Source organism: Adelges cooleyi, unplaced genomic scaffold, assembly GCF_023614345.1.
Source record: "Adelges cooleyi isolate 19-005CV unplaced genomic scaffold, UGA_ACOO_1.1 ACOO_flye_CR_arks_rails_tigmint_CR_PRNA_108, whole genome shotgun sequence".
In the NCBI taxonomy this organism is placed as follows: domain Eukaryota; kingdom Metazoa; phylum Arthropoda; class Insecta; order Hemiptera; family Adelgidae; genus Adelges; species Adelges cooleyi.
The window spans coordinates 6,016,927-6,044,837 of NW_026095761.1; the positions used below are offsets into that span (position 1 = coordinate 6,016,927).

The following is a 27,911-nucleotide window of genomic DNA, read 5'->3' on the forward strand; positions in this document are numbered from 1 at the left end:
TTACGAATATCACTCGCCTATACCTTCAACTATCTAGGATGCTAAATTTTCTCTTAATTCCTCAAAATATATTTGAAATTTTGTAATACTTACCTAACCATATTACAAAGTCATATTTTTACGACATTTCGGTAAAATATTTATATCATGTGTAGGTAAAAACGTAAACATTTATTTTAAGACATTTTAATATCCCAGCAAATCCAGAATTTTTTTTTTAATTTTTAAAGAACCTCAACTGTCATAGAGTTATTAAATGTAATTTAAAATTATAATTTGAGAACTTAATGTATAATATGTTTGAGGTTATTAATTATTTTCAAAAACTCTTCTGTGTGTTAATTTTATTTTTTGTGTACTTATGGGTGATTTTGTTAAAACATTTCTCACTGTTAAACGACAGTGGTGCAGAGATCTCCTCCTTAAACAAATTAAATTCTTTAAAAAAAAATGTAAATAATCCATTCTATGGATGTTACTGATGGGCAACTCTCAAAATCCATTAAAATTCACGGTGTAGGTATACAAATATTATGTTCTCGAAATATTTTTAAAACCAAAAATAGCCTAAATACCTAGTTGGGTAGTAGTAATCTACCGTGTAAAATCACAAATGGTGTCTTAATCATTAGTGTTGTCTACTTGTTCAAAAGAACTTACGACTAATATTTTACTTTAAAATGCCTTTGTTTGAGCAATTAGAAACAATATATTTTTAGTTGGTTTGCATAATATATGTTTACAAAACAGGAGTACAGATTATATTTCGAACTTCCATTCAAATGCATTCTGGTAGAGACTTGATTGACGACGGAACGGCGTCTTCAATGATTTTACCGCCTTCCAAAATAAGTACACGGTCGTAATCCGATATCGTCGATAATCTATGCTAAACTCCCGACAAATTAATCAGCATTAGTAATATCAAGTATCTAATGGATTATTGCTTTTCAATGAGTAAACAACACAATACCAATGTACTTACTGCAATGGTAATAACAGTTCGACCGTGGAATGAATTTTTTATCGCCTCCAATAATTTTGTTTCAGTGTCGTCGTCTACTGAACTGGTGGGTTCGTCCATTATCAAGCAAACGTTGTCTTGTAAAATTGCCCTTGCCAGGCATAGCAGTTGTTTTTGGCCACTACTCAAATTGTCCCCCGCATTGCTCACTATACCCTCTGCGAACAAATAATTTGGTTCCATTTTTAAAGTTTAAATAAAATAATTTTGATTTGATTGCAGGTAAGATTCAATCCAGCAAAAGTCGACATTGTTGTACGCACCGAGGCCGCCCAACTGTAGTTGTACAGTTTCTTCCATTTGCGCCATTCTCAAACAACTCCATATCTCGTTGTCCGAGTATTCGTTTTTCAGGTCTAAGTTTTGTCTGATTGTACCGCTAAACATTCTTACGTCTTGGGGTATGACTGAAATACGAGACCTTAAACTTTGCAGAGGTACATTGTTTATGTCGACACCGTCAATCGTTATTGTCCCGTCTCGAATCGGTACCATGTTAAGTATGCTCATCACCAAAGACGACTTGCCACTGCCCGTACGACCGCATATTCCTACCTTCAACATAAGACGTGTGATTGTAACAACTACACATTGTGCAATTATTAAGTGTACATTGTACCTTTTGCCCCGGTAGAATGTGTAAACTCACGTTGCTGATGACGGGCTCTTGATTTTCGTCGTACTTTACCGATACCTTATCTAATATTATGGATCCTTTGGACGGCCAAGCTCGAGTGATTGTAGCTGAAAACCCTTGCGCTGTGACTTAATAGCAAAATATATAAGCATTGAAGAATCCAACTTACTATCACTTCTATAGTTTTCTGTCGGTATTGTTGCGAATTCTTCAGTCCGCTCGACAGCACTCATGTACGACTCTAAATCGGCAAAAAATTTGACTACCCAATTCAAGTATACGGGTACCAACAAGGTGTAATTTATAGCTAATCCAACCATTGCCGAAGAAATGGCAGAAGAAAAAAACGTGGTAGTGATTAATGCTACCATTGTTGCCACAAAAACAATAACGCCTCCTAAGTAATCCTAAAATAAGTATTGAAATTCCAAATAAATTAGTATGCATTATCCACCAGCAGATACATTAATAATTTTTATAAAAACACAATATTATTTGTATTTAACGCCTCACGTTATACTTATATTTAAAATAATATTTTCTAAAATCTCAACAGTGTCTTACCAACGCGATTCCAAGCCATCGATTGGACGAACTAATGATCAAAAACACTTTCGTATGGTTATCGATCCTGTTAATCATTTCAGACATAAACCAAGTTTGTTTCCCGAAAGCTCGAATTGTGTCTAACCCAGAAATCGTTTCGTTACAATGTACGATCATTGGTGACTGTAGATTACCTTCCAGTTTTTGCAAGTCCCTGAAATACCGAACAATTGAAAATATTAAAAGTTATCCTTTAAAAAGTACCTACTTACCTAGATGAACACCTATAAAACTTCTGAACTGTGTAATACACAAGACATATTGGTACAACGATAATTAAAAACCAATGTGTTATAATGGCGTTCACGACAATGCCACACAAACACAAAAAAACGAAATGCACCAAACGTTGCATAGACGTACCTATTTTCTAAAATGTAAAAATTGTTTAACTTTAAAATAGATTACCTCGTAAATTCCATGACAAAACATTGCCAACTATACAGACAACATTTATTTATATAATTTTTAGTTTATTGTGTGTTTTTTTTTATTTGGTTGTACTTTTTTAAATCGAGTTTTGTAAATGCACAATAAAGATGTTTTGTCATGAAGCGCGAATTTCAATTTCCCCTGAATAATTACCTTGTCAATAATTATTAAATCGTTTGAAAAACAATTATCAATTCTTCCAATCGGCGTAGTATCGAAAAATGATAATGGACTAAAGATAATGTTGTTTAACATTCGTTGGTGCACAAGTTTTCTAGCATTTAAAGCGCCATACTGACCTAAGGTGTTCGACAGGGCAGATAAAGCAATAGAAATTAAACACAGGAGACTGTAACCGGTCAAATACCAATAAGTCTAAAAAAAAAAATAGGATACTTTAAGAACGGTTATAATATTAAGCGAAAATTAAACATTAATTATTATTAAACTATATAATATAACATACTTGTGTGTCGTGAGAGAATTCCAAATTAGTCCAACAACTCAACCAAAAATCTATGAACACTCTGGATGTCTGCCATGCAACTGTAAGTACTATGTAACACGCATACGTTGGCCAGCCACTCCACGATATGTACTTGAAATACGTTTTTAATGACACAGAATTGTACGCGAATTCATCTTCGAAGCGAGCACGGTCACTTTTCAAGTCTTTAAAACCGTTGAATATTTAACAATATGTATGTACTCATTTGTTTATCACATTTATACCTGGCGAATCCTCGTCGCTAATATCAGATATTGCCAACGGTGTTTTCTTCAATAACATTTCTTCTGCTAAACTGAAATCACCATCAGCTCTGAAATGTATTAATTCGTTTTTTTTTTTTTTGGGGGAAGTGCGACTGTTGAGTTAGCTTTTGTTAAAACTTAAATTACCTTGTCTTTCGCTTTGTACTGTGTTGAGATTGTCTGTTGAATCGATTCGTAGAATGTGAGCTTCTATATTGTGAAAACAAAAAATTTTGATAACAATGGCCTATTACTATTACTATTAGTTATGGAATTTTAAACATTTTTTTACCCGAACGACGACAAAACGTAACGTCTCAAACTTCTTTGACCTTGCCTTTCAATTGGATAATTCCGATACTTGATACTTGAATGGAAACTGACGGCGGGTTGAGCTACCAGCGAATCGTCAATGAACGGTTTACGTCGTGGTAGTTGTATATCTGCGATCGTAGCCGATCTCTCCCTTTTTTTATTCGAAGACATCCAATGGTTCCTCTCGACACAAGAATCTCTGTCACCACATTCATCAGTAGGAAGCAGAAGATCATGAGTCAAATATCTGGAACCGTATAGAGCACCAAAACTTTTTTTGGACTTCAAATTCTAAAATTAATCATATTTGAATTGTTATTAACTAGTTTTGCAAAAACAATTGTTTTAAAATCCTACAGTACAAAAATAGTATACAAATAAGTGTTATACTTAAGGGTACTCTATATTAGAGTTTCCTAATTGTTTGAATTGGATACATTTTTAAGGTTTTTATAAGTTACCATTTGTTGGTTTTCATTTGTTGGCCAGTTTCGGTAAAGTTGATGTCCAATCTTACTGACTAGTTTAAATAACTTCCATCTTTCGGATGCCGTTCGTCGAACGTGTTCTTGATTTTCCATTGAAGTCATCATCTTTTGAACGCCTCTTTGTTCAAGATCAGCCAAGTTACCGTAGAACTCGATTTTACCAGACTCCACTAGCGCTACCTAAAAATATAAGCTCAATGCAAATATGTTGATCTATTGCTTTGAATCGCACTACTTACCGTATCTGCATAAGATAAATCACTCGCAAAACTCGTGGTCATAACAACAGTTTTGGCGTAATTCAAGGTTGATTTTTTTATTCCATTAAACATCACATGTTGACTAACTTCGCTGTCTAGTGCTGATAATGGATTATCCTAGCCAACAGTAATGGAATTGTAAATTAATATGCGCTTAGATATAGTTCTATGCCAAGTGACGAAAGTGAACAGAACAGGAATAGACGGCAGCTTTCATTCTGTAGCATAGGTGTGGCCCCAATTTTAAAGAAAAGACATATGCCTCTATTGGCCAATTTCAAAAGAGAAGAACAGGAAACAGCATAATTTAAAAAAGAGAAACTGTTAAGTACAGGAAGGCCAAAAATAATGGGTACAGATGTTTAAGTGGAGTCTTAAGACCAGGGTGACCAATCCAAAACGATTGGGAATATCCAGTGGTGAAAAATAATTGACTTTTAACTAAAGTATTTAGTATTTACCATTAAAATAATATTGGCTTTTGAGTATAAAGCTCTAGCTATAGCTACTCGCTGTTGCTGGCCACCGCTTAATGCTATTCCTCGTTCTCCAATTACGGTCCTTTCCTTGTCGGGTAGTATGTCTATGTCAGGACCAAGAGCACACGCGTCTATCACTCTTTTGAATCTGGATTTATTATATTTGTCTCCAAACACAATGTTTTCTAAAACCGATGCGTTCAGTAACCAAGTTTTCTGAGAAACAAATGCTATAGTCGTTCCCTTTTTGAAGTCCACTTCTCCAAATAAACAGTTCATTTCACCGAGCAAAGCAAGTAACAACGATGTTTTACCACTTCCAACTTTACCGGTTACAATTGTTAGCTTGCCTAATCAAATATTTTTGGTTGTTATTTAAAAATACAATTATCTAGTATTATAAAAAAAAAACAGGTATCAAGCCACTTCAAAATGTATACCTTCTTCGATGTTCAAATTGTCAATAACAAGAATTGGAACCTTTGAGTTAGGCCAAGAAAACGTGGCATCGTTTATTGAAATGCAAACATCATTTTCAATTTCTTTTTTAGCGTTCCTATTTTCTTCAGGAATCAATTCCGTTATATTGGATACGTTAACATCAGATTTACTCCATGATACAGTTGGCTAAAATTATTTTAGTTTTGACTAAATATTTTTCATTATTTTCAACAGAGTATGTTACCGTTGGTTTGCGCTTGTTATTTTTATTTAGTCGCAATTTTAAATGTTTAATATTCGGTGTGATTTCTGGGAGTGCCATGAACTCTTCAATACGTCTGGTACTCACCTATATTAGTATAGAAATTTAAAACAAAAATCATTAAATTTACAAATTGTAAGTACTAAGTATAAAAAACGTACTATTGCTGCAATAATGATCGGCACTGTAATGGGGAAAATAAAAAGAGGGACGGTCAACTGATTGGATAACGCAAGACTTGAAAACACAGCTCCAGAGTCTAGTTGTGCGCCGTTTTGTAAGCAGTATAAACCCAAACAAAAAAGTGATACGAGAACAGAAGAAGCATGTGTTAAAAAAGCTGAAATCAATTCGATAACGAATAGCTATAATAAATTAGAGTAGGTAATCAAGTTTAATGGCGGGCGTACTCATCGATCCCCAATACATGGAGTCTTTATCTAATAGATCGAGTTCGTTGTTTCGAGCATCTGTAATACGATCGATGAATTCATTCTCCCATCCACATAACTTAACTAATCTTATGCCTTGAAGTACTTCATTAGTCATTTGCAGACGTTTATCTGATAGCGACTTAAAATTATATCAAGTGAAAGAAAATAAAATTGATTTAAAAATGCATTTAAATATATAAATAGTTAACACTAAAAGCGGACTAAAATTTACCGATATTTCCTTTGAGTTGGTAGACATCCTTTTGCCAATGATAAATTGTAACGGTATCATTATTAAAATACAACAGGCCGACCCTAATATGGCGCTCCAACCAAGTTTTAAGTACAGTAAATAAATCAAAAAGAATATCTACATAAGACAATAAAATCAACGTAAAGGTGTTAAAGAATTTTATAATGTCTAAAAAACAATTGAGTTTTGTTTTATACTTTCAACGGTATTGCCCATATATAATGTCCGATCCAAAAACTGGACATAATGTTCATAGTATCTTCTGACATGAGATTGATGATATGACCATTTTCTGATGAAGCATCAACTTGAGTCTGTTGTAGCCTTAACATTTTATAATAGAGCATTGCCTAAAATAACGCTTGTTTATAATTATTATTATTGACATTTTACTCTATATAATTTTAATAACAAACTTGAAGTCCGGATTTCAGTCGAATGCCCTCAACGTTCAATATATGAGTACTGGCTTGCGAAAAGCTGCCCTGAGCAAGACAGCTTATAAGCATTATAAAAGCCATAACGTAACCGTTATTTAGAAAATCCCCAAAAGTAATACAACACGAATAATTAATCTGACGAAAGAATAAACTTATCATTTGTCAACTAAATATGTATGGTCTAATAATGATTTAGCAAAGTATAACTTACGTTTGTTGGGGTGGCTATTTCTGAATTGGTTGCATTATGTTTTTTCGCGACAAAGTTGACTATAACGGACACGCCTAAAGGTCCGACATAGCCCACAAAATCGCCTAACATTTTAAGTATTCCGCCCAATAAAAACTCTTTCCAGTAAACCGTGCAGTAACATTTCCACATAGATACTTTTGTAGAAGTGCCGTGTATTTCCTAAGTGTACATCCAATCATTATGCTTTTGAAGTACCTACGTTTATTTACATCCGTCACTAGTTAAGTACAGACCTTTTGTTTGAGATAAACGTTGTACAGTCTCTCGTACTGCGTGGTCGATTGTTCGCGACACGGTAATTGTCCCAAATCATCAAGTTGGATTGGATTTTTATAACAATTTCTCAAAAATCCCGTTAACCAATAAAACGTAACTCTAGAATACCAACTAACGTAGTCGTGTCGATACGTGTAAAATTCCAGATCTAAATCAGTTTTTCTTATTTTCGGCTGTATAGAAAAAACACATAATATTTTTAATTATTTTAGTCTACACTATTCAGAAAAATGTTTGATTGAGTTATCTGCTGGTCAGCGGTGTTGTCAGTTTTTGTGTAGGCAAAATGTTAATTAAAAATGCACTTAAGCTAGGTATGCTGTATAATTTGACGCCCACGGTTGACTGTCCACGTGTAAACTAATTAATTAGTGTCAGATCGAATATATTGTGATAGTCTGATGGGTTTCTAGCATACACCTCTAGCAGCTGTATAGCTAATAACATGACAACGATCATAGTTACATTCTGTGGTCATATTTCATCAGTGTTCTGAAACGTTAATTTACGAAACAAGGAATCCTCCGGGCACTCGCTGGACTATTATAATTAATAATAACCAATACTGTTAATACCGAATAACATACTTTTTAATTGTCGACCATATGCCTGACACGAGACTTCAGAATACAATAATATTTTTTCTTTTAACAATATCGATATTGTTTAGCCGACGCATAATTTATGATTTTGAATCGTTGGTGGTATTGTTTTTAGTGACGTTAAAGTTTTTACGATAATTTAGTGGGTTTATTAACAATTCACAAAACAGCGTACCTGTCTGACCATGGCGTAGAGATGGAGTCCTGCCGTGGCATAACAGCAGACGGCCGATAAGGCCAAGGCTGTCAGACGGATGTGCACGTCTAAATCGAGGCCGGCATTCATCAGGGATACGAACAGCAAAGCTCTGCTCAAGCCACAAACTAGCCACGCTAGTACTCCGCATCCCAACGGACCGGATTGTCCGGCCACTTCTAACATGTAACATACTAATCCGGAACTGACTTGCGCAACTACACCAACAGCAGCTACTGCCATTGACCCGCACGAACTAAGTGCATAATCAGCAAATAGAGTAAACTCCACGAGAGAAGCAAACGTGTTGACGGTGCATCGAGCCGAATGACTCCGGAACAAACATCTCGGAGACGAATTGCTGGCAAATATACGGTGTATTTTTTATATTATCTCTAGTTAACGAATCAATTCTATTGATAGAATTAACAGAAAAACGTTTACATAAAACGCAACACACCCTATTTTTAAGATGGCGTGTATAGGGTGAGTTACTCTGCTTTTGTTTTTTGTAGAGCTTATATTTAAAGCTAGAACAGTTGTTTTTTTTGTTTACATAATAAATATTATATTGTAAAGATATAAAATCTACTTGAACCCTAAACCATAAAAATTATACACTTCTTGCGTACACGTGTTACGACAACGATGTTGTCATCTTCAGTCTTGAGTCTGTTGTTAGCGCTGAAGATGACAACATCGTTGTCGTAACACGTGTACGCAAGAAGTGTATAATTTTTATGGTTTAGGGTTCAAGTAGATTTTATATCTTTACTATGTATTTAACCATAAGTTTGCTTAACAGTTTTTTCTAAATATTATATTCTCATGGTAATGAGAATCCTTCTCTAATCCTTTTTTTTATATTATCCATCTTTTTTCTTTAAAAAAAATGTTTGTTTTCTTCTGCAATTTTAATGAACCACTAAGATAGAAATATTGAAAATAGTTTCTGAAATATTTTGAAACCAAATAATTTTAACAGTTTTCTGTCCGAGAATTGTTTTTGATAATTTAAAAATTTTGAATTGAAAAATAACGGATTTTTATTGCATCTTTATTCCAACAGTAGATATATTTAAGTTATGGCTTTTCATTGATTTTAAATCAAGTTTAATTAGGAAGACTATAAACACAATATAATATCACCGTAAAATAGGTTGAATTTGTTGTTTTCATTTTTCTCTTCTGTAAAATTGTATGAAAATATTTCTAATTTCTGTCTCTAGGATTTTGGTTCTAACCTCTTCGATTAGTATAAAAACCTCTAATCAGAGTCTGACTGGCCCCATACGCATATGGGCCAATTTTAATAATGTTAATGTTTTATAAAATATTATGTAATTTAATATTTAACATTGAAACGTAAACAAAAATTAACAGTGTTTCAATAAATGTATTATAAATACATTATTTAGTTTAATCTATAAAAAAATAAAATGGCTGTACTTGAATTTTTGCATCTCAGTTACATTTGTTTGCTGCTTTGACATAAAACTAAAAAAAGTATTATGTAATTTTAATTTGCTTACAAATAATCGTATTTATTAAATATCTTTAAACTCCGACTTTGATTAATTAATAAAATAAAAAAGTGAAAAGGTACTTCAGATCAAGATGAATTATATAATTTAGTTAAGTTTCAACAATAGTACACTATTATTTTAGAGACAAATAGAGTTCTAAAAATATTTTTTAACAAACTTCTATTAATTAAAACGAAAAAAAAAACAAGTTTGCCAGAGTTCTCCTAGAGAAGGATGAAATTTTTATACATTTTTTGGAGATGATTTTAGGATTTAAGGTTTGCAAATTCAATTGAAAAAATACTTAATAAACGCGTAAAAAATATATCAAAAGAATTTAATTATGTAGTCACAATTTTATTAACCGATATTTTTATAAATTAATATAAAAGTCACTAAAAAGTGAAAACGCAAATTGTGTGCAAGTATTTTTTTATCGATATTTTGTTTTTTTCAAATCAACATGCCTGAGACGTTACGTCTCCAATCTCCTTTACACAAAACTCATATTTAAAAATACATATTTTACAAATGTTATTTCAAAAATATTATTTATATTCCGATAATATTAGGTAACGTTATCAATATATTAATATTAAACATTTTTGAGTCAGTTCGACCCTGTCGGTTGATCGAGCTAATACACGTGCGTGTGAATTAAATAAACATTATGTATACGTATATAAATATATTTAAATATATATATATATATATATATATATATATATAAATTACCTTGTGGAAATACACCTGACGTATATGAAAATCAACATGTTTGCATAAATAGCGAATCCGAACGAGACGACGTTGAAGAGTTCCATATCGCACGGGTCGTATACCAACCATGGTTTTGGCTCGGTACCGTTCCATTCGGTTTTGTAAGCCGTGCACAATAGCCTGCTCATGTTGAACCATATAGTGCTTCGTCGGGGTTGCGACTGTTTCGGCCAAATCGTCGAGGTTGATTGATGCTATTAAACTGCGGGTCCCTCTGTTTTACGGTACACTAATTCATTAAGCAGCGTACACCTATGTGTAAAAATTGGGGGGACTTTCGTGCGTTCGCCTACTCGCCGTCCTACACCGAATGATCATCTAATTGAAACGGATGTGCGTTGAATTCGTACATGCTCGCCGTCGTGTACCTGTTTGATGTGATGTATAGAATTTATTGGTCTTGATTTGATTATTTAGGAAATAATAGCGCGATACAATAGAAAAAAAAAAATCTTTTTTGTTCAATTTCCTTGTTTACGACTGTCGTATGAATGTGCTTTTTTTTATATAAATCTATATGACGTGTGTGTGTGTGTGTGTTGACATGCTTTTTAAAGGAGTTTTACAGCTATACATGTAAAAATACAAACATTTACATAATTATATCTAAATAAATACATTTTATAAATATATATATATAGTTATATAAATAGTTCTTTTTGAATACTTAATTAGACACGAATTTTTTATGATGGCAAATAACCAAACATTATTGGAAAAGTGTTAAAATAACAGTAACTAATAAGTCACTTGAGTATAAAATTTCGGACATAAATTTAAAAAATAAATAACTATGTGAGACGTTATGGAGTCAGGGGTGTAAGGTTTTTATACATTTTTATACTTACAGTGACCTATTTATAATAATGTTTGACATTTTTGTATGTATTGAAGCAATTTTATATTCTGTAAGACAATTAATTAAACATTAAAGATTTAAATTTAAAAATATTGACATTTTCTGTTGTTATTATCATTATACAAATTTTAATAAACTATAAATTATAATCAGGGCCGTATTCAGACCGGTTTTCTCAGGTCATATATCCAGGGCTGGGCATACAAAAAAAATTTAATTAAAGGGCTGAGTACGGCCCTGATTATAATGAAAAAAATATACATCCTTTCTTAGCATTTTGAAATGAAATATAAATATTATATTAGGTATATGTAAAATATGAATTAAAACAAATAAAGTACTAAAAAAATTTAAACAATTAAAAATGGATCGAATCAATAGTTTCTTAAACAAATTTCTTAAAGTGCTCCCTTATTTCACGGTATAGGCAAATTAACATACACAGTGTATGACGACTATAAAACGGCGAATGTTTTGTATTTTTTTTTAATCTAAAGAATACTATTATTGATAAAATGTATTTCCTATATTTTAGTTGTTCGGGGTGTTTTTTATTTTAATTTATAATTAGATTCCTAATTTTTTATTTTTTTTTATTTACAATCTATACAAAATATGTATAATCAGCAAGTCTGATGACAACGATACAATGACATAATGTGTGAATAGGAAGGCTCTCAGTAGTGCCATCTGACCAGAAAAATTAATGTTTATGCGTTAAGCAGGTCCCTGACCCATTACCTTTTTAGCCTTCTAGGAATAAGTGAGACAGGGGATAATTTTTTAATTAGAGGAATGGAATGGGAGTGTAGTTTAGAGTAAAATTTGGAATAGTGGGATTTGGCCAGTTCGTTAAGGGTTGGTAGTTTTAAGTCTGTATGGAGGTTATTGTTTGTTACATACCAAGGGGCAGAGGTAATCATTCGTAGGCAGATTGACTGGAACGCTTGGAGGGTTTTGGTGTTGGACGGCTTAGCAGTCCCCTATAGTTGGATACCGTAGAGTTAGGCTGGACGAATTATTCCTAATTTTAAACATTTTATTATTTTAAATAAAAAAAGTTCAAATTGTATTTTTAAAATCATCATGTATTATTTATTATAAGTCGCTCTAGAACTTGGATAAGGACTAAAATATTATATAGAAGCCTTATAGTTCTTATTATTTAGCGAACCGTTTTGTTCACAATTCGATTACGCCTCAGAGTTTCTTTTTATATATGTAGGCTAGATTAATATTTTTTTTCCAATTCACTCATTTAAATAAAACTGGTCCGACCAGTTATCCTCGATAATATTATATTCTCCCCCTTTTTTTTATACCTTATCTTTTTTTTTTTTATAATACTTGTGTGCCATAAACATGAACCTGACAGTGGTGGTGATGGATGAAAATAATTATTGGTTTTGGTTTTACGCCGGGCCGGGTCGGATATAATATAATGTAACAAACGAGAGGGAATGTCTGGACGGGCTGTACGTTTAGTGGGGTGAGGGAACGTTGTTGTTGAAGGTGTTTTTTTTTGTCTGAAGGGTCTGTATAAAAGTAGATTTTTTTTTTAATTTACTCCCATTTAAAAGCGTGTGTATACAAAATTGGATTATAACATTTACAGAAACAGTGCGCCGACGGCCGATCATTATTATAATAATAATATAAAATCATAATAACATTTTAACATCATACGTATCAACTAATACGCTACACAGTACACCGTTTGTAATATGTTTTAACATAAAATATTAACACAAACAACAGCTATGGCGCATGGCGGTGATAAAACAATTTTTCTTATTATTGATTTCTTTACCTAACGCGTTTTAATATTTTTTCTGTACCAGTTTGTACAATCTATTAACCGAACAAAAGGGGTTTATGTTATGACTTATGTATAATTGAACTTGAAATCGATTGGTCCACCGTTGCTACAGTCATAATAATATAACGTGCAGCCATACTATAACATGTATAATAATATGACGCATTATTTTTAATTCCTTCGGTAATGTCGGCGTTAAAAAAACCTGCAGTTGGGAAAAAAATAAACATATAGTTTATGTATTACGCAAGAGTAGATAAACGTTACTAACGTTTGGATATTATGGTTACATTGAAAATCACTAGGGATGGTCGACTGCATTATGTGTTCCAGTCGTTTTTCGAGACCAAAGCGTTGTTCTGCAGTTATTATTGTAAGGGTTTAAGTGTAATTAATTATATTTTAAGTCACATAACAGTTATATGTAATGATACAACTTCCAACAGCGGGTTATAAGAGTAATAATGTACATTTTAGTCACCAAAAGGCACGACAATTTATGGGTACCCATAATACTATAAAACCTAACTCGCTATCTCTTTAACATACAAATTATCACAGTAGCGTTCAATTATTATGTTAACGACGTTTTTTATTCACATTTTTTTTAACATTAAATATTTGAATTACAATGACCGTTATTTGATACAGTAAGTGATTGGTCACAATCTTTGTTAAAATAATAAAATGGATACAATATTTTTTAGATATCTTTTAAACGATTATGAATGCTTTCTAGTATATAGTTTGCAAGAATAACAAATACAAGTTAATCATAAATTGATCGAGAACGATAATTTAAATTGTAAGTGCAGTAAAATAATGTTACTATGTTTACAGTGGTGCAACTCAGTATAGTTTACAATTTACAATTAGAATTTTTCAGGAGGAGTTAACTTTTGGGACATCCAAAAAAGTAGCTTTTACTTGATGTAATAGCTGTTATTCCTTCATCTAAAGTTGAATACACAACTGTACATTGATATTTAAAATATAATTAAGCATTTTTACAGTAATATAAAGTAGAAATTAAATTTCTATCTTCTATATTCTCGCCTCAAAATAATTGTAATAATTAAAAACAAATGTGATGCATTGGTGTTAAGTGTTGAATAATATTCTGTTGATCTCAAACACTGCTCTGGCATAAATCCAAATAGTAAATACAAACTACAAACGTCTGTCACGTGTTTTCAATTAAAATATATAAAACTTTTCTTTAAATCATCATCACTCAGCTGTTAATTATTTTTCAGTCTGTTGCAACACAATCCATCTGTTTTCTTAAACAGTAGCCACCTTTTGGCGATCTTACTCGGGTTGTTTAATTATAAATGAAATTCATGGGTTCAGTAGCTTAGGTTTAATCAGCAGTATTCCGTCCAGAAATATCCAAGAGGAATATTTAATTACGTTAGAAGTTGACACATATAGGCTTAAAGGCCTATGAACTTGGCTGTATAATGGCAGCATCAGACATTTTTCATCCGTGATGCAAAGCTGGGTAAACATTTTTTTTCAATGGGGCATATTGTGTATTTTTTTAACTATTTACAGGATAAAACTCTTAACACTTGGCGAGACACCAAATATGATTCAAGTGGGGAATGAACCCTGTGACGTACTAAACATTTTGTATGAATGAAGGACGTAGTAATATTTTAAGAGGTAAACCTAATAATAATAATATTTTAATATAATACAAATAAAACTGTTATTTTATTAAACATAAATATCTTTAAAAATTTAATACAAAAAAAAAACACAAGCTTTTTTCAGAGTTGATATCAGCATTATTCAGTATTATTTATCAATTTCAGGTGGCTCTCACATTTCCCATTAGTTCTGCCTCGTTTTCGAAAAATAAAAATTTGCCTTAGGGTTTCAGCAAGTCTATATAGATATTCCAATATTATACATAGAAAAATAAATGACAAATTTAATGAATATAAGCGAAGCTTGAATAAAATACATGTAAATATTTTAATATTGTATACATTTGTAATACAAAGTTTAAATGCTAATAACAACACGAGTGTTAAAAATGTTAAATTGTTATAGGTTAAATTGTTATGGTTATCTTTGCCAAAAAAAAAAAATTTCTTAACCTTATTAAATAAAATTCAAATTTAAATACCCGGAAAACGCAGAGCTTAAGCATCCTCTCAGTGTTTTTTTATTGAAATATAATTGCGCATATGGACTAGTTACCCTTAAACCGACACAGAACACTGGCTAGAGCGGGGTCGACAGATAGCGCTGAAGTTTGTATGTATTTTTGTGTGTATACACAGCAGCAGCTATTGCGACGTGCCGGCCGCCGTCCCCCACCGGTAATTCGACGGCGAAGAGCGGGCACACGTTCCCGGTATACATGTATATAGCTATCGACCAACCTTCAGGCGGTGGCGGCGGCGGCGGCGGCAACGGGCAAACACATTTTCAAATTCATCGCATTCGGAGTCCGTGCGTTTAGTCGGCCGGTACTTGTTGTTAAGTGTGTGTGTGTGTATGTTTTTTAGTGTGCGTGTTGTTTAAGGTATAATTTCGTATACTTTATATTCGATATTCTGTTTTATCGACGTAGGTAATATTGCAATATTGTCGTCTGCATCGACGACCCGTCGTCAGTTTATGTGCGCGTTATCCACGGTTTTCGTTATCAAGACTTGAGCTTCTCGCGAAGACGGTCCTCTCTCTCGGTTTTTCTTCAAAAAATAAAAAAATCGGGCACACAGATTCCAATGGCATCTTTACCGCCGCCGATGTCGGATACGTCTTCTGCCTTACCCGTTGTTTCGGTGGTCGAGTTCGAGTCGCTGATAGGCGCTTGAGGGATATCGATGACCGCTGGGCCCATGACGCGCAACGGCGAGTGTAAAAAGTTTTCGCCCAACATATTCAACAAGTCCAAATGCACCAATTGCTTCAGGCAAAAGGAGGAGCACAGCGCCGAAGCTTTGGAAAGCAACAGGGTGAGTACCGACCTCGGACGATTTAACTACATAAACATTTTGTATCACCCTCGGATCAAACAGACTCAATATTACCTCGTAAACAATTTTTATTAGTCTTGATTTTTAAGTATTTTATCGAGTAATGGCTTAGGCTAAAAGTTTTCGTCAACAATGTCGATGTTCGGATTTACTGTTTTCAAAATAAACTACTCCACTATTTTTATAGTGATTTTTTTTTTCTAAAGCGTACAACAATCGAAAGTACTTTTATTACTTTAAAATTAGACATCAGTTTCTTTCTTACAACTACTCTCAATCATTTGGGGTCGGTTACCCTAATTGAATATCTTCACCAAAAACTGTCCCCACAACCTTCACAATCCATTAAGTCATCCTTGTATCGTTCCTTACCGTTAACTATCACTTTTTGAATATTATTTTGCCAAAATAAACTCACTTTTCTTTCTCATTTATTTTGCTTCAATGTCCTCCCTTCACACAACAGGCCTACGTCGCTGGGACTACATCTATGCTTAACGTTATGCTAAATTAATCATTTTAAAAACTACGAGTAACAAATTTCGGTTAAACTTTGATATTGGTTCTGTTTTGTCTAAGATACGGACTATAGATAGGTATTATATTAAAATGAAGAATTATTATTTGCAATTTGCATACTGTTGGGTAAAGCATTCTTTACCCAACAGTATGCAAAACCTTAAGATAAAATTATTATCATATATTCTTTTAAATAAGGCGTTAAAGGTCTTTTTATTGACTAGCCTCAAAATAAAATATCGCCAATAAGCTCTGTGGAATGTTAATAAGTCATTTAAATTCAAAATATTTAAAAAATACATCGAAATTTGTCTCGGGTTTATTGCTATCCGGTTTTTAAATTTAATCGTACCGTTTTTACTAGGATTCGGTTTGAGTTTTATCACTTATCGTTTAATATGTATAATTTCAATTAAAGTTTTATCGTCTAATAAAACCACAAATGCTTAAGCGATCAGCTTAAACAGCTTTGCCAAGTCTAAACTTGTGGCTATGAAAATGAAGTACCAAACGGGTTCTTAAAAAAAAAAGTAATTTGACACTATCATATTTTATAATATCTGGTTATTATAATTTTTTTTTTTTTTATCGGTTAAATGTAAATTATTATTGTCAGACGTTATTGGGTACCTACTCGCGAATTGTATTAAATAAATACCTACAACAATCAACACATTAGGCCACCGGCTAGACAAGCTCGCATATTTCATTGTGAAAAACATGGCAATTTTTTTTCATTATATTGCGCTTGACTAATATCTTCTCAATTCATACGATTATAAACACTGACATCGAGATAAGAAGAGTCCTGTATTCGTGTTTCTGCGGAATACGTACAAACCGGTTTTCTTCTATAACGTTGTACACCATGTGTGTGTGTGCTTTAAAACTGTTTTTTTAGAACGAGGTAACCTCGGTAGTATTATGTAGTATGTTCCAGAGGTACCAGCTCTTGGCCTGGCGCATTGCTGTCGGGTTAATGAAATGATTTTACACACCGGACGATCACTCATCAGCTGTGCGCCTGCTGACTCTACACATAATAGTAACACAAAAACTACATATTGTAATAATATAATATTGTAACATATCGATTTTAATGATAACGGTTCTGCGTGAGAACCGATCGTCGGCAAAAAAAATGCCTAACTCCGTTAAGTATTCATAATATGCGAAATGGCGTAACCCGAAACGTCTGGCTGACAGTCATGGCGATCTAGAAAACGAAAATACATCAACTCGGTACTAGAAATAATAAAATCTCAGTCGATTTCACCGGTTGAAATTCAATATAACGGCTTTACGATTATGATTTCATTAATTATTATCGAAACAAAAGAGAAAGTGTCATTGTTTTCCACATTCGTAGCATAACTACGTTGTCATTTTTTTTCTCGGTTTCCTTCGCCCATTAAACAATAATTAATCGCGTCGGATTACGGTTGTAGAAAGTCCGCAGCGCTGTGTATACGTTCAACGACAGTAGGTATAGCGAGGAATGGATAGAAAAAAAAGCAAGTTGTTGTTTGGCGTTCTTCTGTTTAATTGCTCATCTCGGTGAAGTGTTTGTAAAGAGACGTTGTTGGTAATAATTGCACCCACATCTTATCGTATCATAAATCTAATTTAGTGTTTTATTTTTAAAAATTAAAAAAAAATTATTTAGAATGATAAAAAGAAAGCATCGGTACAATTGTATTTCATTCTAATATACTCTCTGGTAAAATCTTATGAAAACAACTTTACTATATTTTTTTTACCACTTGATTCCTTTATTAGTGTTTTAGAATCAATATCCAATATTTTGTCTGAAAAATTACCTTTTCGTTTCTCACTGAAAGTGTTCGGTAATGGTCAGGGCAAAGTGGGAACAGACCATATTGGTACGGGATAGGTCACATGTCTATATCGTTTAAAAACATTGGAACGACAAAAATGTGTTAAAAATCGTATTTTTAGTATAACAACATAATGACATTTTTATAAATGCCTGTTGTTGACTGTTTATTTACTCTAACATAGCAACCTTAAAATGTACTATATTTTATAGTGTTATTTCCTCCATTTGTTTGGGGGTTTTCTTTAAAAAAAATAGTTGACCTTAGATTTTTGAGAAAATGGCACATGTTTATCCCCACTCTAGATCTACAGTCTTCAGTTTAATTTTCAGACTATAAACTCTAAAACTATACATAAAACGAAATACAGAAATTTTTTTTAGCCTTTCTGGGGGAAAGAGTTTTTAAAATTTTATTTGGTTTGTCAACGTGTATTGATAAAACTATGTCTACTGAATATTCTATACTAATTTAAAATTAATTCGATTATTTAAAAAAAAAGCCACAGCGCAGTAATTTTATGTTAACACATGTGTACACATTTTTTGGTGTTTTTCTCGATTTCGAATATGAAACGTCGAACTTATATACATTTTTGACTAGCTAAAGTACATTGTAGGTATAATTTCAGATCTGTAGAGATTTTATGGGTCTACACACAATATTACTACTATACTATGGGTGTAGTAACATAGGATCATATAACTGTTTGGTGATTATTTTTTTTTTAATGTTAATCAGGTATTATGGTACATTGCATCCGTAGAATGTACAAGGAGATCATGTAAAGGAAATAAACCAACAAATTTACGTAATAGTATTTTACGTTTGAAAATTCTGTTATAATTCCTATAATATTTTATTTATAAGAAATAAACAAAAATATGAAGTATGCGTCAGTTCTATTTGTCTGTAATTTGTTAATCAGTTTTATTATATTTGTAACTTATTCAATATTCCTGAGTGATAACGTCGCGGCGTTTGTCATCTGGAGCGTCATCTTGGGAGCGGCGTTAAATCAAATCTTCAGTATTGTACACGCTGTACTCGTATGTATATAATGTGTATGCATCTTATATCGTGTGTAATGTGCCTATTAGGTATTGTTGATTTATAGGTTTTACAACATATAGCCGCGCAGGTGCATTTACTATAACCGCACGTTTGCGAAATGACGCTAAGAGCGACGGTTGTACCCAAAACGAATACTTACTAATTAGGATTCTCTAAAGTAATTAGAAGCTATTCAGGCCGAACGGGCGAGGCTGTACACGCGTTTTTTTACACTCTTCGGACGCGTCTGGCAGCGACGTTGGGCAACTCCAATCGCGTTTTTAGACTTGCTGGTTGTGTGTAGTTCATTTTTTTTTCAATTCGGTTTCTGTAAGCGAAAATCGAATCGCACGGATTTACGTAATTCAAATCAAACTGTATATACCTACAACGCCAGTGAAAAGTAATAATAATAATAAAAAAAAAAAATCATGAAATCATTGTTGAAACAATAATAACTGTAATTACACTCGGATAGTATAGTGTCCACGGTCCACAATACACATGGCGGATAGAAGTGGTTTCGGTTTTATGCAACTCAGATTGAACGGGAAACAAATAAATAAATTATTCGAATGCCGTTTTACTTTCCACTTCAGGCAGCAGTGATGCATAAAAGTCTGCAATGCAATCATTTGTCTGTACTTCACGCCTGAAAAAAAAAACATAGTTTATTAACGACATACCTAAATCATATAATATCTAATAAGATATACCAAAATGTGTAATATTTAACCCACAGTATTTATACTGTACGGACATAATTTAAAATATGTACTTATAATATGTTACAAAGCACGTACTTTGAGAAATGGCTTGTTTCGCGTTACAATAAAAGTGAATTCGTTAAAAAAAACTGAACGGGGGAGTTGAAATTCTGGAAAAAAAAAGATATATATTTATTACTGTAGTGTAATATATCTCGACAGTCGACACTTTCAAAAATAATTATGGGGATTTTAATTATAAAAACATAGAAAAAAATTAGTTATCAACCGGACTTATCAACATAACCAAGGATGTCCTACATTCAAAATTCCACTTGCATGTACAGCTGTTAAGATTAATAAATAGGTACATATAATTAGCAAGCCAGTGTGTGCTGTATATTTAATAACGGCGGTAAATATATTTTTATTTTATTTTGTATTTTACGGTATTTGTTCCTTTACACTATTCCGGAGAACATGTCTTACATTTACACACCTTACAAACGTTTTCCTGGAAATTGTTGCATTATTGTAAACCGTATATTTTTACAAACAACAAAACGTCGATCGACAAAACATTGCTTTTGACTTGTATCATGAATCGTTGTTTAAACTTTCATAGAAGTGCCGACTATAAATCGAGTAATTTACTGGAAATCGTAAACGTTTATAAACGTCGTTGTTTAATGTCTAAGTTGTAAATACAATTCTATCAATTTGTTTAAACATAACTCCGTGCTTGATTACTAATCAGTGCGGTGAGTAAGGTTTCGTTTGGTTTGCTTCACTTAATTATGTGGTGGAAAAGCAAATAATGGTTTTGTATTTATTTGGTTTAATGTTAAATAATTTTCTGATTTGTTCTTTGTATTAAAAATAAAATTATTAATGTTTCATTAAATGACAAAATCATTACATTGTATGTTATATAGTTATTATTAAATACTAACTCTTATGCACCTAATATTGTATGAATATTTTTTAAAATGTTTTATTTTATGACAACTTTGAAATCTAATTATTATAAAATGGTTAGCATATGGACCAACAAAGATCGTCCTCGAAACACGATTTTTAAAACGGGGGCAACCTTAAACAACAATTACATTATTTAAGTAGGTACAATACACACCGTTTCATAGTTTGACAAAACGTATGTTGACAATTTTGCATAAAAAACAAATGAGTTTAACAAAAAATAAGTGTAATAATCTCACGGACTCGTTGGCATAATGAGCGCATGGTCTATAAACTTCGTAAACAAATGTACTCGAATTGCAATAAAACTTGTATACACATAAACATTATATACCTACTATAGTTGTACATAGTTAATCCAACATATTATTAGACATTTTAGCATGTGATGATGATGATGATATGGACGTGGACATACGGCGACAGTGTGTATAGAAAAGTGAACTCGGATGGTCCAAACACCGGAGTTGATGGAGTGTAAAAATTGGTGATTTGTCATTCAAACCATGAAATTGGAGTTGTGATATTATAATTTGTTCCAGAAAAAAATAATAACGCGTATGCTGAGTACATATAATATGTAACAATGCGTTTTTCGGGTTCAATGTCATGCACGTCGTCGAGATGGACACAGAAATGTTTTTGGAAAATACATTCCGGTAGCTGTCTAGCGTTTTGTGTACAATATTTTTCGAAAATATTTAGAACAACAAACGGGTGATGAAATGCAGAACATAAAATATTATCTCACCGCTAGTTAAACGGACAAATTTAACGCGTCGTCGTTTACCGTGAGACTTTTCCACACGCATATTCACACATGTAATTACTGATGTATCATAATAATTACATACCGTAGCAGTGTGTACGATTCTAGCAAAAATCCTTCGACCAATTATTATTTCCATACTGACTAACGATTTCCGCAGTAGGACTTTCTCGAGTCGAATCCCCCCACTCCAATACTCAGACAAATGTATTCATATATAATCTAAAATAAAACAATACAATTATTGAAGTTTTTAGTTCAGATTAGACTGTGGTCTATGGACGACTTGTTAGCAAACAAACAGGCTCTTATATCGTCGCTGTCGTAATCGGAATGGTGTTACGCGATTACGGATTGTTTGTAAACACAATGGAAACTGATCAAATTGCATACAAAAAATAATATCATGAAAACTTAAAAATGCCGCCTTGCAATATGATAACAGCGATGTTGTGCTGACTATGTAATGCGAAAACATTTTACAAATTCGAAAATATATTTTTGTGTATGTTTACTTAAACTATATATTATATTTGTGGATCCTGAGGATCGATCACAGACCGTATTTGCTACTAACATATCTGTTTTGTTTTTATCAAAATTTACCAATATTTTATAATTCTTGGAGTTTTAATTTGACGTACCTACTATAAATTGGGCACAAGCGAAAAACAGGCAAGTATAAAAAATTGTTTATTATTCCCACAGAAAATTGCATTTACGTTTGCACAAATATTTACAATTACTGTACCTGACTCGACTTCTATAATAGTCTACAGCGTGCTGCATCATTATAATAATAAAACGTTTGATTTATTCGGATTGACTGGCGACTATACGTTTGGTAGAATTATTTACCAACGCGTTTTCGACTTTTGGGGCGACGATCCTTCCATATCGACAGATGGACAGCCAAAGATGGGACGTGGGCGTACGCCTGTGAAAAATGACGGTGGGCGATGACCGGGACGAGCACTGGGACAAAATAGGTTAGATATGGTTCTTGTTTATATTATAGATGGAAAATGGTATTGAAAAAAAAAAAAACAATAATCAACATCGTGGAAAGAACTAAGTACAAATTTAGTAAAGAGAAATCAAACCAGACGTCGGATAGGAAACCCATAACGGGTTAGGACTAGTAGACGATTCGTCTGTATATGTTGTCTTTTGCAAGAACAACGTCTGACTTCATTCAACAAAACCAAAGACAACTGCATCAACCGTGTATAGTAGTTACGTTAATAGATGAACCCGACAAAGAGCATTTAAAACGTTTACTGAAAACGAGACAGAAAGACGAAACATCTGACTTAAGGTTAGGTAAAATTAAAAATACATATAATTGTTGAACCACTAATACAATAATTCTATGTTACATTTAGTTTCTTTTTTAATATTTTAGAAAATATTTTAAAACTAAACACAACAGTTTATTTTTCAACTCCTTTGTTATTCTTTCGATAGAATAATAATTAAATTTTTGATAAACATTACGGCGCTGCGGCTTAAATGGCGGAAGCAAAAGCGATGTTTATACATGCTCAGGCATTGTTTTAACTCTTGTATAATATGCAAACATCAAACTTACTGTTTACCGAGATCGGGGTCGGTACGTCAAAAACATTCTGTGCACAACACATGTTTTGAACATATTTATTTGTAATTTTACATATGCGAGTAACGTTTAAAACTTGCTAGGTTGTTCGTTTATAATTTAAAAACAAAAATATTTAAGTGGCTAAATCTGTCTGAGTTGGTCAAACGTTAATTTAAACCGCTGAAAAATAATCTACCGTGATCTTTTAAGTTTTGGATTTTCGGAGACGTGATAATATCCGCAACGATGTTGAGTCCTATGGTATACTTAGACCGTCTATAGATGAAACTGGTAAAAAAAAAAAAGTCGAGTCGTACGTGACTTGAATAATTAATTGTTGATTAAGAATAATTTGCCCATCGTTCATCTTAATATCCTGACCCCGCCTTTTCGTGTGTATTTTTTTTTTTTACATTTTAGGTCAAATTCCTATCGAACTTTTCGTTACATTATTATTTGATGGCTTAATTACTAAATAATAATGCAACGATAACTATAAAACAAAAAAAATATCAATATGATATCAAATGGTTAACAGTAAGTTTATCATAGGTTCAAATTATTTCGCTTATAATAGTCTAATTAGACTTTAGTTTTGTCAATATTGACTGGCTGTCTTCGACCAAAGCAGTCTTCTATAAATGTACTAAAATTTTAATTTTAAATTAGTAATAAGTTATAATCGAAAAAAATGATGTCAACCTTAACTTTTACCATTATTGAATTCAATTTATTACAATACAACGAATGGCGATAACTAGTATGTTATATCCAGTTTTCAAAAATTGCCCAATAATTTCATGTACCTATAATACCTACCTAAGACGAACTTTATCATAGTCCACCCCTAGTATGCACTCCTCTGTAAGCCATTATTACACCATTCAATATGAACAGGTATTGTGTTATGTAATGTATTATAATAATATCACGACCGCGTGTACTGTAATAATGATGCCAGACGATGCGCTTTGGAAATTTCTATCTATTGTCATACGCGGGTACCTACGCCACGATGTGGATTTCATTTTAAAACGCTGTTATTTTTACATATATACAAAAAGTGCTGAAATCCTGTATTGCGAAATTAAAGCGGTTGCAGTCGCACATTTTGGCACCTCTTGGGCGGCACGTGATCTTATCTCTAACATATGAGATTTATGCATTTTTAACCATATTGGACTCAAGATTTTGCATTTGTGTCCAGAATTTGGTCTTTGTGTTTAAATTAATAATTTTGGCACATTTCTTTAATTTTTTTCGCGTGTAGAGTGGAACGATAAAATATGGTTTTACTGTGCGGGCGAGCGGAGGCCTCTATAATAATATATAAAGTATATGTATATATATATTTATAGTGTATGTACAGATGTGTTTAAAAATTGCAAACCGACGGCGTGCAACCGTTGTTATTAATTAAATTCGTGACGTGGTTATGACTGCATTTCAATTATTTTTTATATATTATTATATTGTCGTGGAAAAAAACCCAAACGATTAATATACTTACCTACACACGTATAAAAAAATTTAATATGTTTCATTCGTTCTGAAAACAGCGGCGCATACGGCCTATAGTACAGCTGATACATGTGCAAGTCGAAAAATCCACTGGATACCGGGGCTTGGGTGCACGTATGTGGCCGAGGTCATCAACGTGACCTGGCGTCATTCGCCATGCATGTGTCGTTAATTTGTAACGCTAAATAATAAATAATTAGACAGTGCGCGGTTTCCCCCTTTTCGACGTTTTCGTTCGGATCGTGTTCCCGTCGTTTTTGGGAACCACAAACTTGGCCGGTTACGTCATACACAACACACTAAAATGTGTACAGGTTTTCGCTGCAGTCTAGTTCAACAGCATAAACTATACCTACGCGGTTTAACGAAATAATATTTTCAAAATAATATATTATTTTATGGGTGGTTTGAATTTCACTATTTTGATAATTGTAACTGGCACCCCATCAAATTTTTACTGTCTGTAAAAACGCGAGTATGCCAATTTACAACTGAAATGAACGCATGCCGTAGTTAGTAAAACCAAATTAATAATGCCCAAATGGCTAAGTAATAAAAATATTTTAGATCAATGATTTAAATTAAAATTTTGTTAGATATAATTATGTTGGAACAACATATAAAAGGTAAAACAATAATTTCGTTGATATAATTTAATCATTAAATAATAATTTATTAAAAATCCCAAAATTATAAAAGAAAAAAACTGTAATAATTATTATTTGATTAAAATCCTTTTTATTTTAAATAGAGATAAAACTGATTTATTTCAGCAGAGAAAAGACAAAATTCACACTTTTTTCATCTTAGATTAGATGTTTAAAAATTCAGTACGTCAAAACGAACTTAATGACACCAAAATCATAATTTTTGAAAAAATGAAAATTATTTTATTGTGGGCACTTTTATATAATTTAAATAACTTACAAAATGCAAATATTATCTGTTTGTTATTTTACTATGTACATTTTTTTATCATCACTTGTTAGCCGATAAAACTAGAATAGCGTTGAAACTTGTTTTTAGATTGCATTCGTGTGCACATAACAATCGATTTCCAGAAATTCTTGCCAATGTGGTGCAATTGCACGTCACTATATATAATAACGGACTTGTAATATTGTCCAAGTATCCATCGAAGTTTCCCGTTAGGACTTTAATCATCGACTCACACTTCCTATTCGCGGTTAACGTCGTCGACGGTGTCCGTCCAATAATAATAAAAACGGACGCATATTATTATTGTTATTATTTTATGCGATACGACTATATTCTCTCACGCTTGATGGATATATACAAATAATAATATGATTGTTCTGAATAAACTATAAAAAAAACAACATTTCTTTTTCTTTTAGGACTTGCATGTCACGGCTGCGTTTACCGTTTGTTGCGGTTGACGAAAACTCTGTTAGGTCTTAAATATTATAATTATTTAAATCGATATTCGATACCTAACAACAATCGTGTGGATCCTAAGTTTTGTATAAATGTTTTTTGTTTTTTTTTTACGGAAGCAAAAACACAGCTTGTTAGTTGTCAACATATTTAATTATAATTATTCGTTATTTAAGCGATTCGCCACTTTTACGGATCTACTAATAGTCACTACGAGTTGGTTGCATTTTTACAAACTCGAGTTGCTCCGATATTTGTCTTTAAAGGGTTGATGCGCCCCAAAGGGATTGTGAACATCCGCGGCCACCCTCGTTCTCATACGGTAGATTATTGCAGCGGGAGAGATGTGAGTCACCACCATAACATATATACATATATCCTCGTTATGCAAATAGCCTCGTCTTTAGTTGAATGCGTGTAATCCATCGCGACCATCCGTTGTTCAACCGTCGTCGTCGTTTTACTAGGTATTATTTTGAAATCTCTTTGCCATTGGTATTTTTTTTTCGCGTTTTGATACGCACACATGTTTTTATAGTTATCTCGGATGCTCCCGTATAGAATCGCGTATAAACCGTTTACGCACATTGTGTGCACGGCCAAGACTTACATAGCGTGTGCGGACCACCTTGGCGCACGATATCGCTGTTGTTGTATATGGTGTTCCAGACACGTGGAAAAACACACGCGATATTACTGGGCTGTGGCGAGGCTGGTATTCGGGACGCGAGGCTGGCGATAAGGATACCAGAACGGCCAGGCCTTGGCAAGAACAAGTAGGAGATTTATAGAAAAACTGAATGGGAAAAACAAGAAAATCGCGGTCCACGGGTAGGTACCGTTGCATTGGCTGCCACGCACACGGAAACCGCCGACCCACATGATACCACAAACGAGTCACACCCGTTTAACTGTACTTTACATGTGCGTCCGTAATTATTAGGTTTGTTTCTGGTCTTAAGTTCTTTTTGTTCTCCGTTTGCGCGTTTCCATGTATATGTATAACAAACGCCACCGCGGCGTCGGCTGTGTTGCATCCAAATTTTTGTTCGTGCCATATTATTTTAACCGTTTTGCTTATAAACCTAAACGGCCATACCTATTACTTAGTTCGTAAATATTAACGAGAAAATTATCATACATTATCATACTTGTATAATATAAGCAAAGAGAAATCCATCGGTGTTTATAATATTTGTTTGGAACACTTGCGACGTAGTTGTTTTGCTATTTTTGTACAAAACTGGTCTTGGGATGTGCATAAGTTCCGAGAAAATGGTCAGTTTTTGCGTGAATCTACATTTATACGGGTTGTTAGGTTCACGAAGTTACCTCTCACCGTGCCAACAACGCCTCATGTTCGATTAATACTTCTAAATGGGTTTAATAAAAATCCG

At 32.9% G+C, this 27,911-nt stretch overlaps 2 protein-coding genes across 8 annotated transcripts in view; one reads left to right on the forward strand and one right to left on the reverse strand.

Moving 5' to 3' along the window:
- Positions 1-724: 724 nt before the first annotated feature.
- Positions 725-10,624, reverse strand: LOC126839899 (ATP-binding cassette sub-family C member Sur-like). 6 transcript variants are annotated; one of them, XM_050575353.1, is made up of 26 exons: positions 10,413-10,624; positions 8,131-8,512; positions 7,311-7,526; positions 7,036-7,236; positions 6,801-6,959; positions 6,582-6,734; positions 6,364-6,501; positions 6,108-6,270; positions 5,859-6,037; positions 5,680-5,784; positions 5,435-5,621; positions 4,977-5,344; positions 4,495-4,632; positions 4,229-4,435; positions 3,745-4,058; positions 3,600-3,662; positions 3,432-3,502; positions 3,166-3,371; positions 2,853-3,074; positions 2,480-2,637; positions 2,226-2,421; positions 1,831-2,068; positions 1,644-1,789; positions 1,288-1,579; positions 986-1,182; positions 725-889 (listed from the first exon to the last, which is right to left on the reverse strand). In XM_050575353.1, the coding sequence occupies exons 1-26, from the start codon at positions 10,580-10,582 to the stop codon at positions 779-781; spliced, it is 4,980 nt and encodes a 1,659-aa protein (XP_050431310.1). In that variant the 5' UTR covers positions 10,583-10,624; the 3' UTR covers positions 725-778. The 6 variants fall into 6 exon arrangements, with proteins under 6 accessions (XP_050431310.1, XP_050431327.1, XP_050431320.1 ...); XM_050575370.1 differs by having other exon boundaries at positions 1,644-1,753; positions 3,432-3,520; XM_050575363.1 differs by having other exon boundaries at positions 1,644-1,768; positions 3,432-3,520.
- A 4,954-nt stretch (positions 10,625-15,578) lies between these two features.
- Positions 15,579-27,911, forward strand: part of LOC126847565 (protein outspread) — an 81,816-nt gene continuing 69,483 nt past the window's right edge. For both annotated transcript variants that reach the window (XM_050587894.1, XM_050587896.1), the window contains exon 1: positions 15,579-16,107. In XM_050587894.1, coding sequence (XP_050443851.1) covers positions 15,976-16,107 — 132 coding nt within the window. In that variant the 5' untranslated portion in view covers positions 15,579-15,975. The remainder of the gene's footprint in view (positions 16,108-27,911) is intronic.

Excerpts from the sequence above, each read along its gene's own strand:
- LOC126839899 (XM_050575340.1), bottom strand. The coding sequence starts at position 10,582 with ATGAGCAGGCTATTGTGCACGGCTTACAAAACCGAATGGAACGGTACC. Across the intron at positions 5,622-5,679 it reads ATAACAAGCGCAAACCAACG|CCAACTGTATCATGGAGTAA; the intron begins GTAACATACTCT and ends AAATAATTTTAG. Across the intron at positions 3,075-3,165 it reads AATTCTCTCACGACACACAA|ACTTATTGGTATTTGACCGG; the intron begins GTATGTTATATT and ends TTTTTTTTTTAG.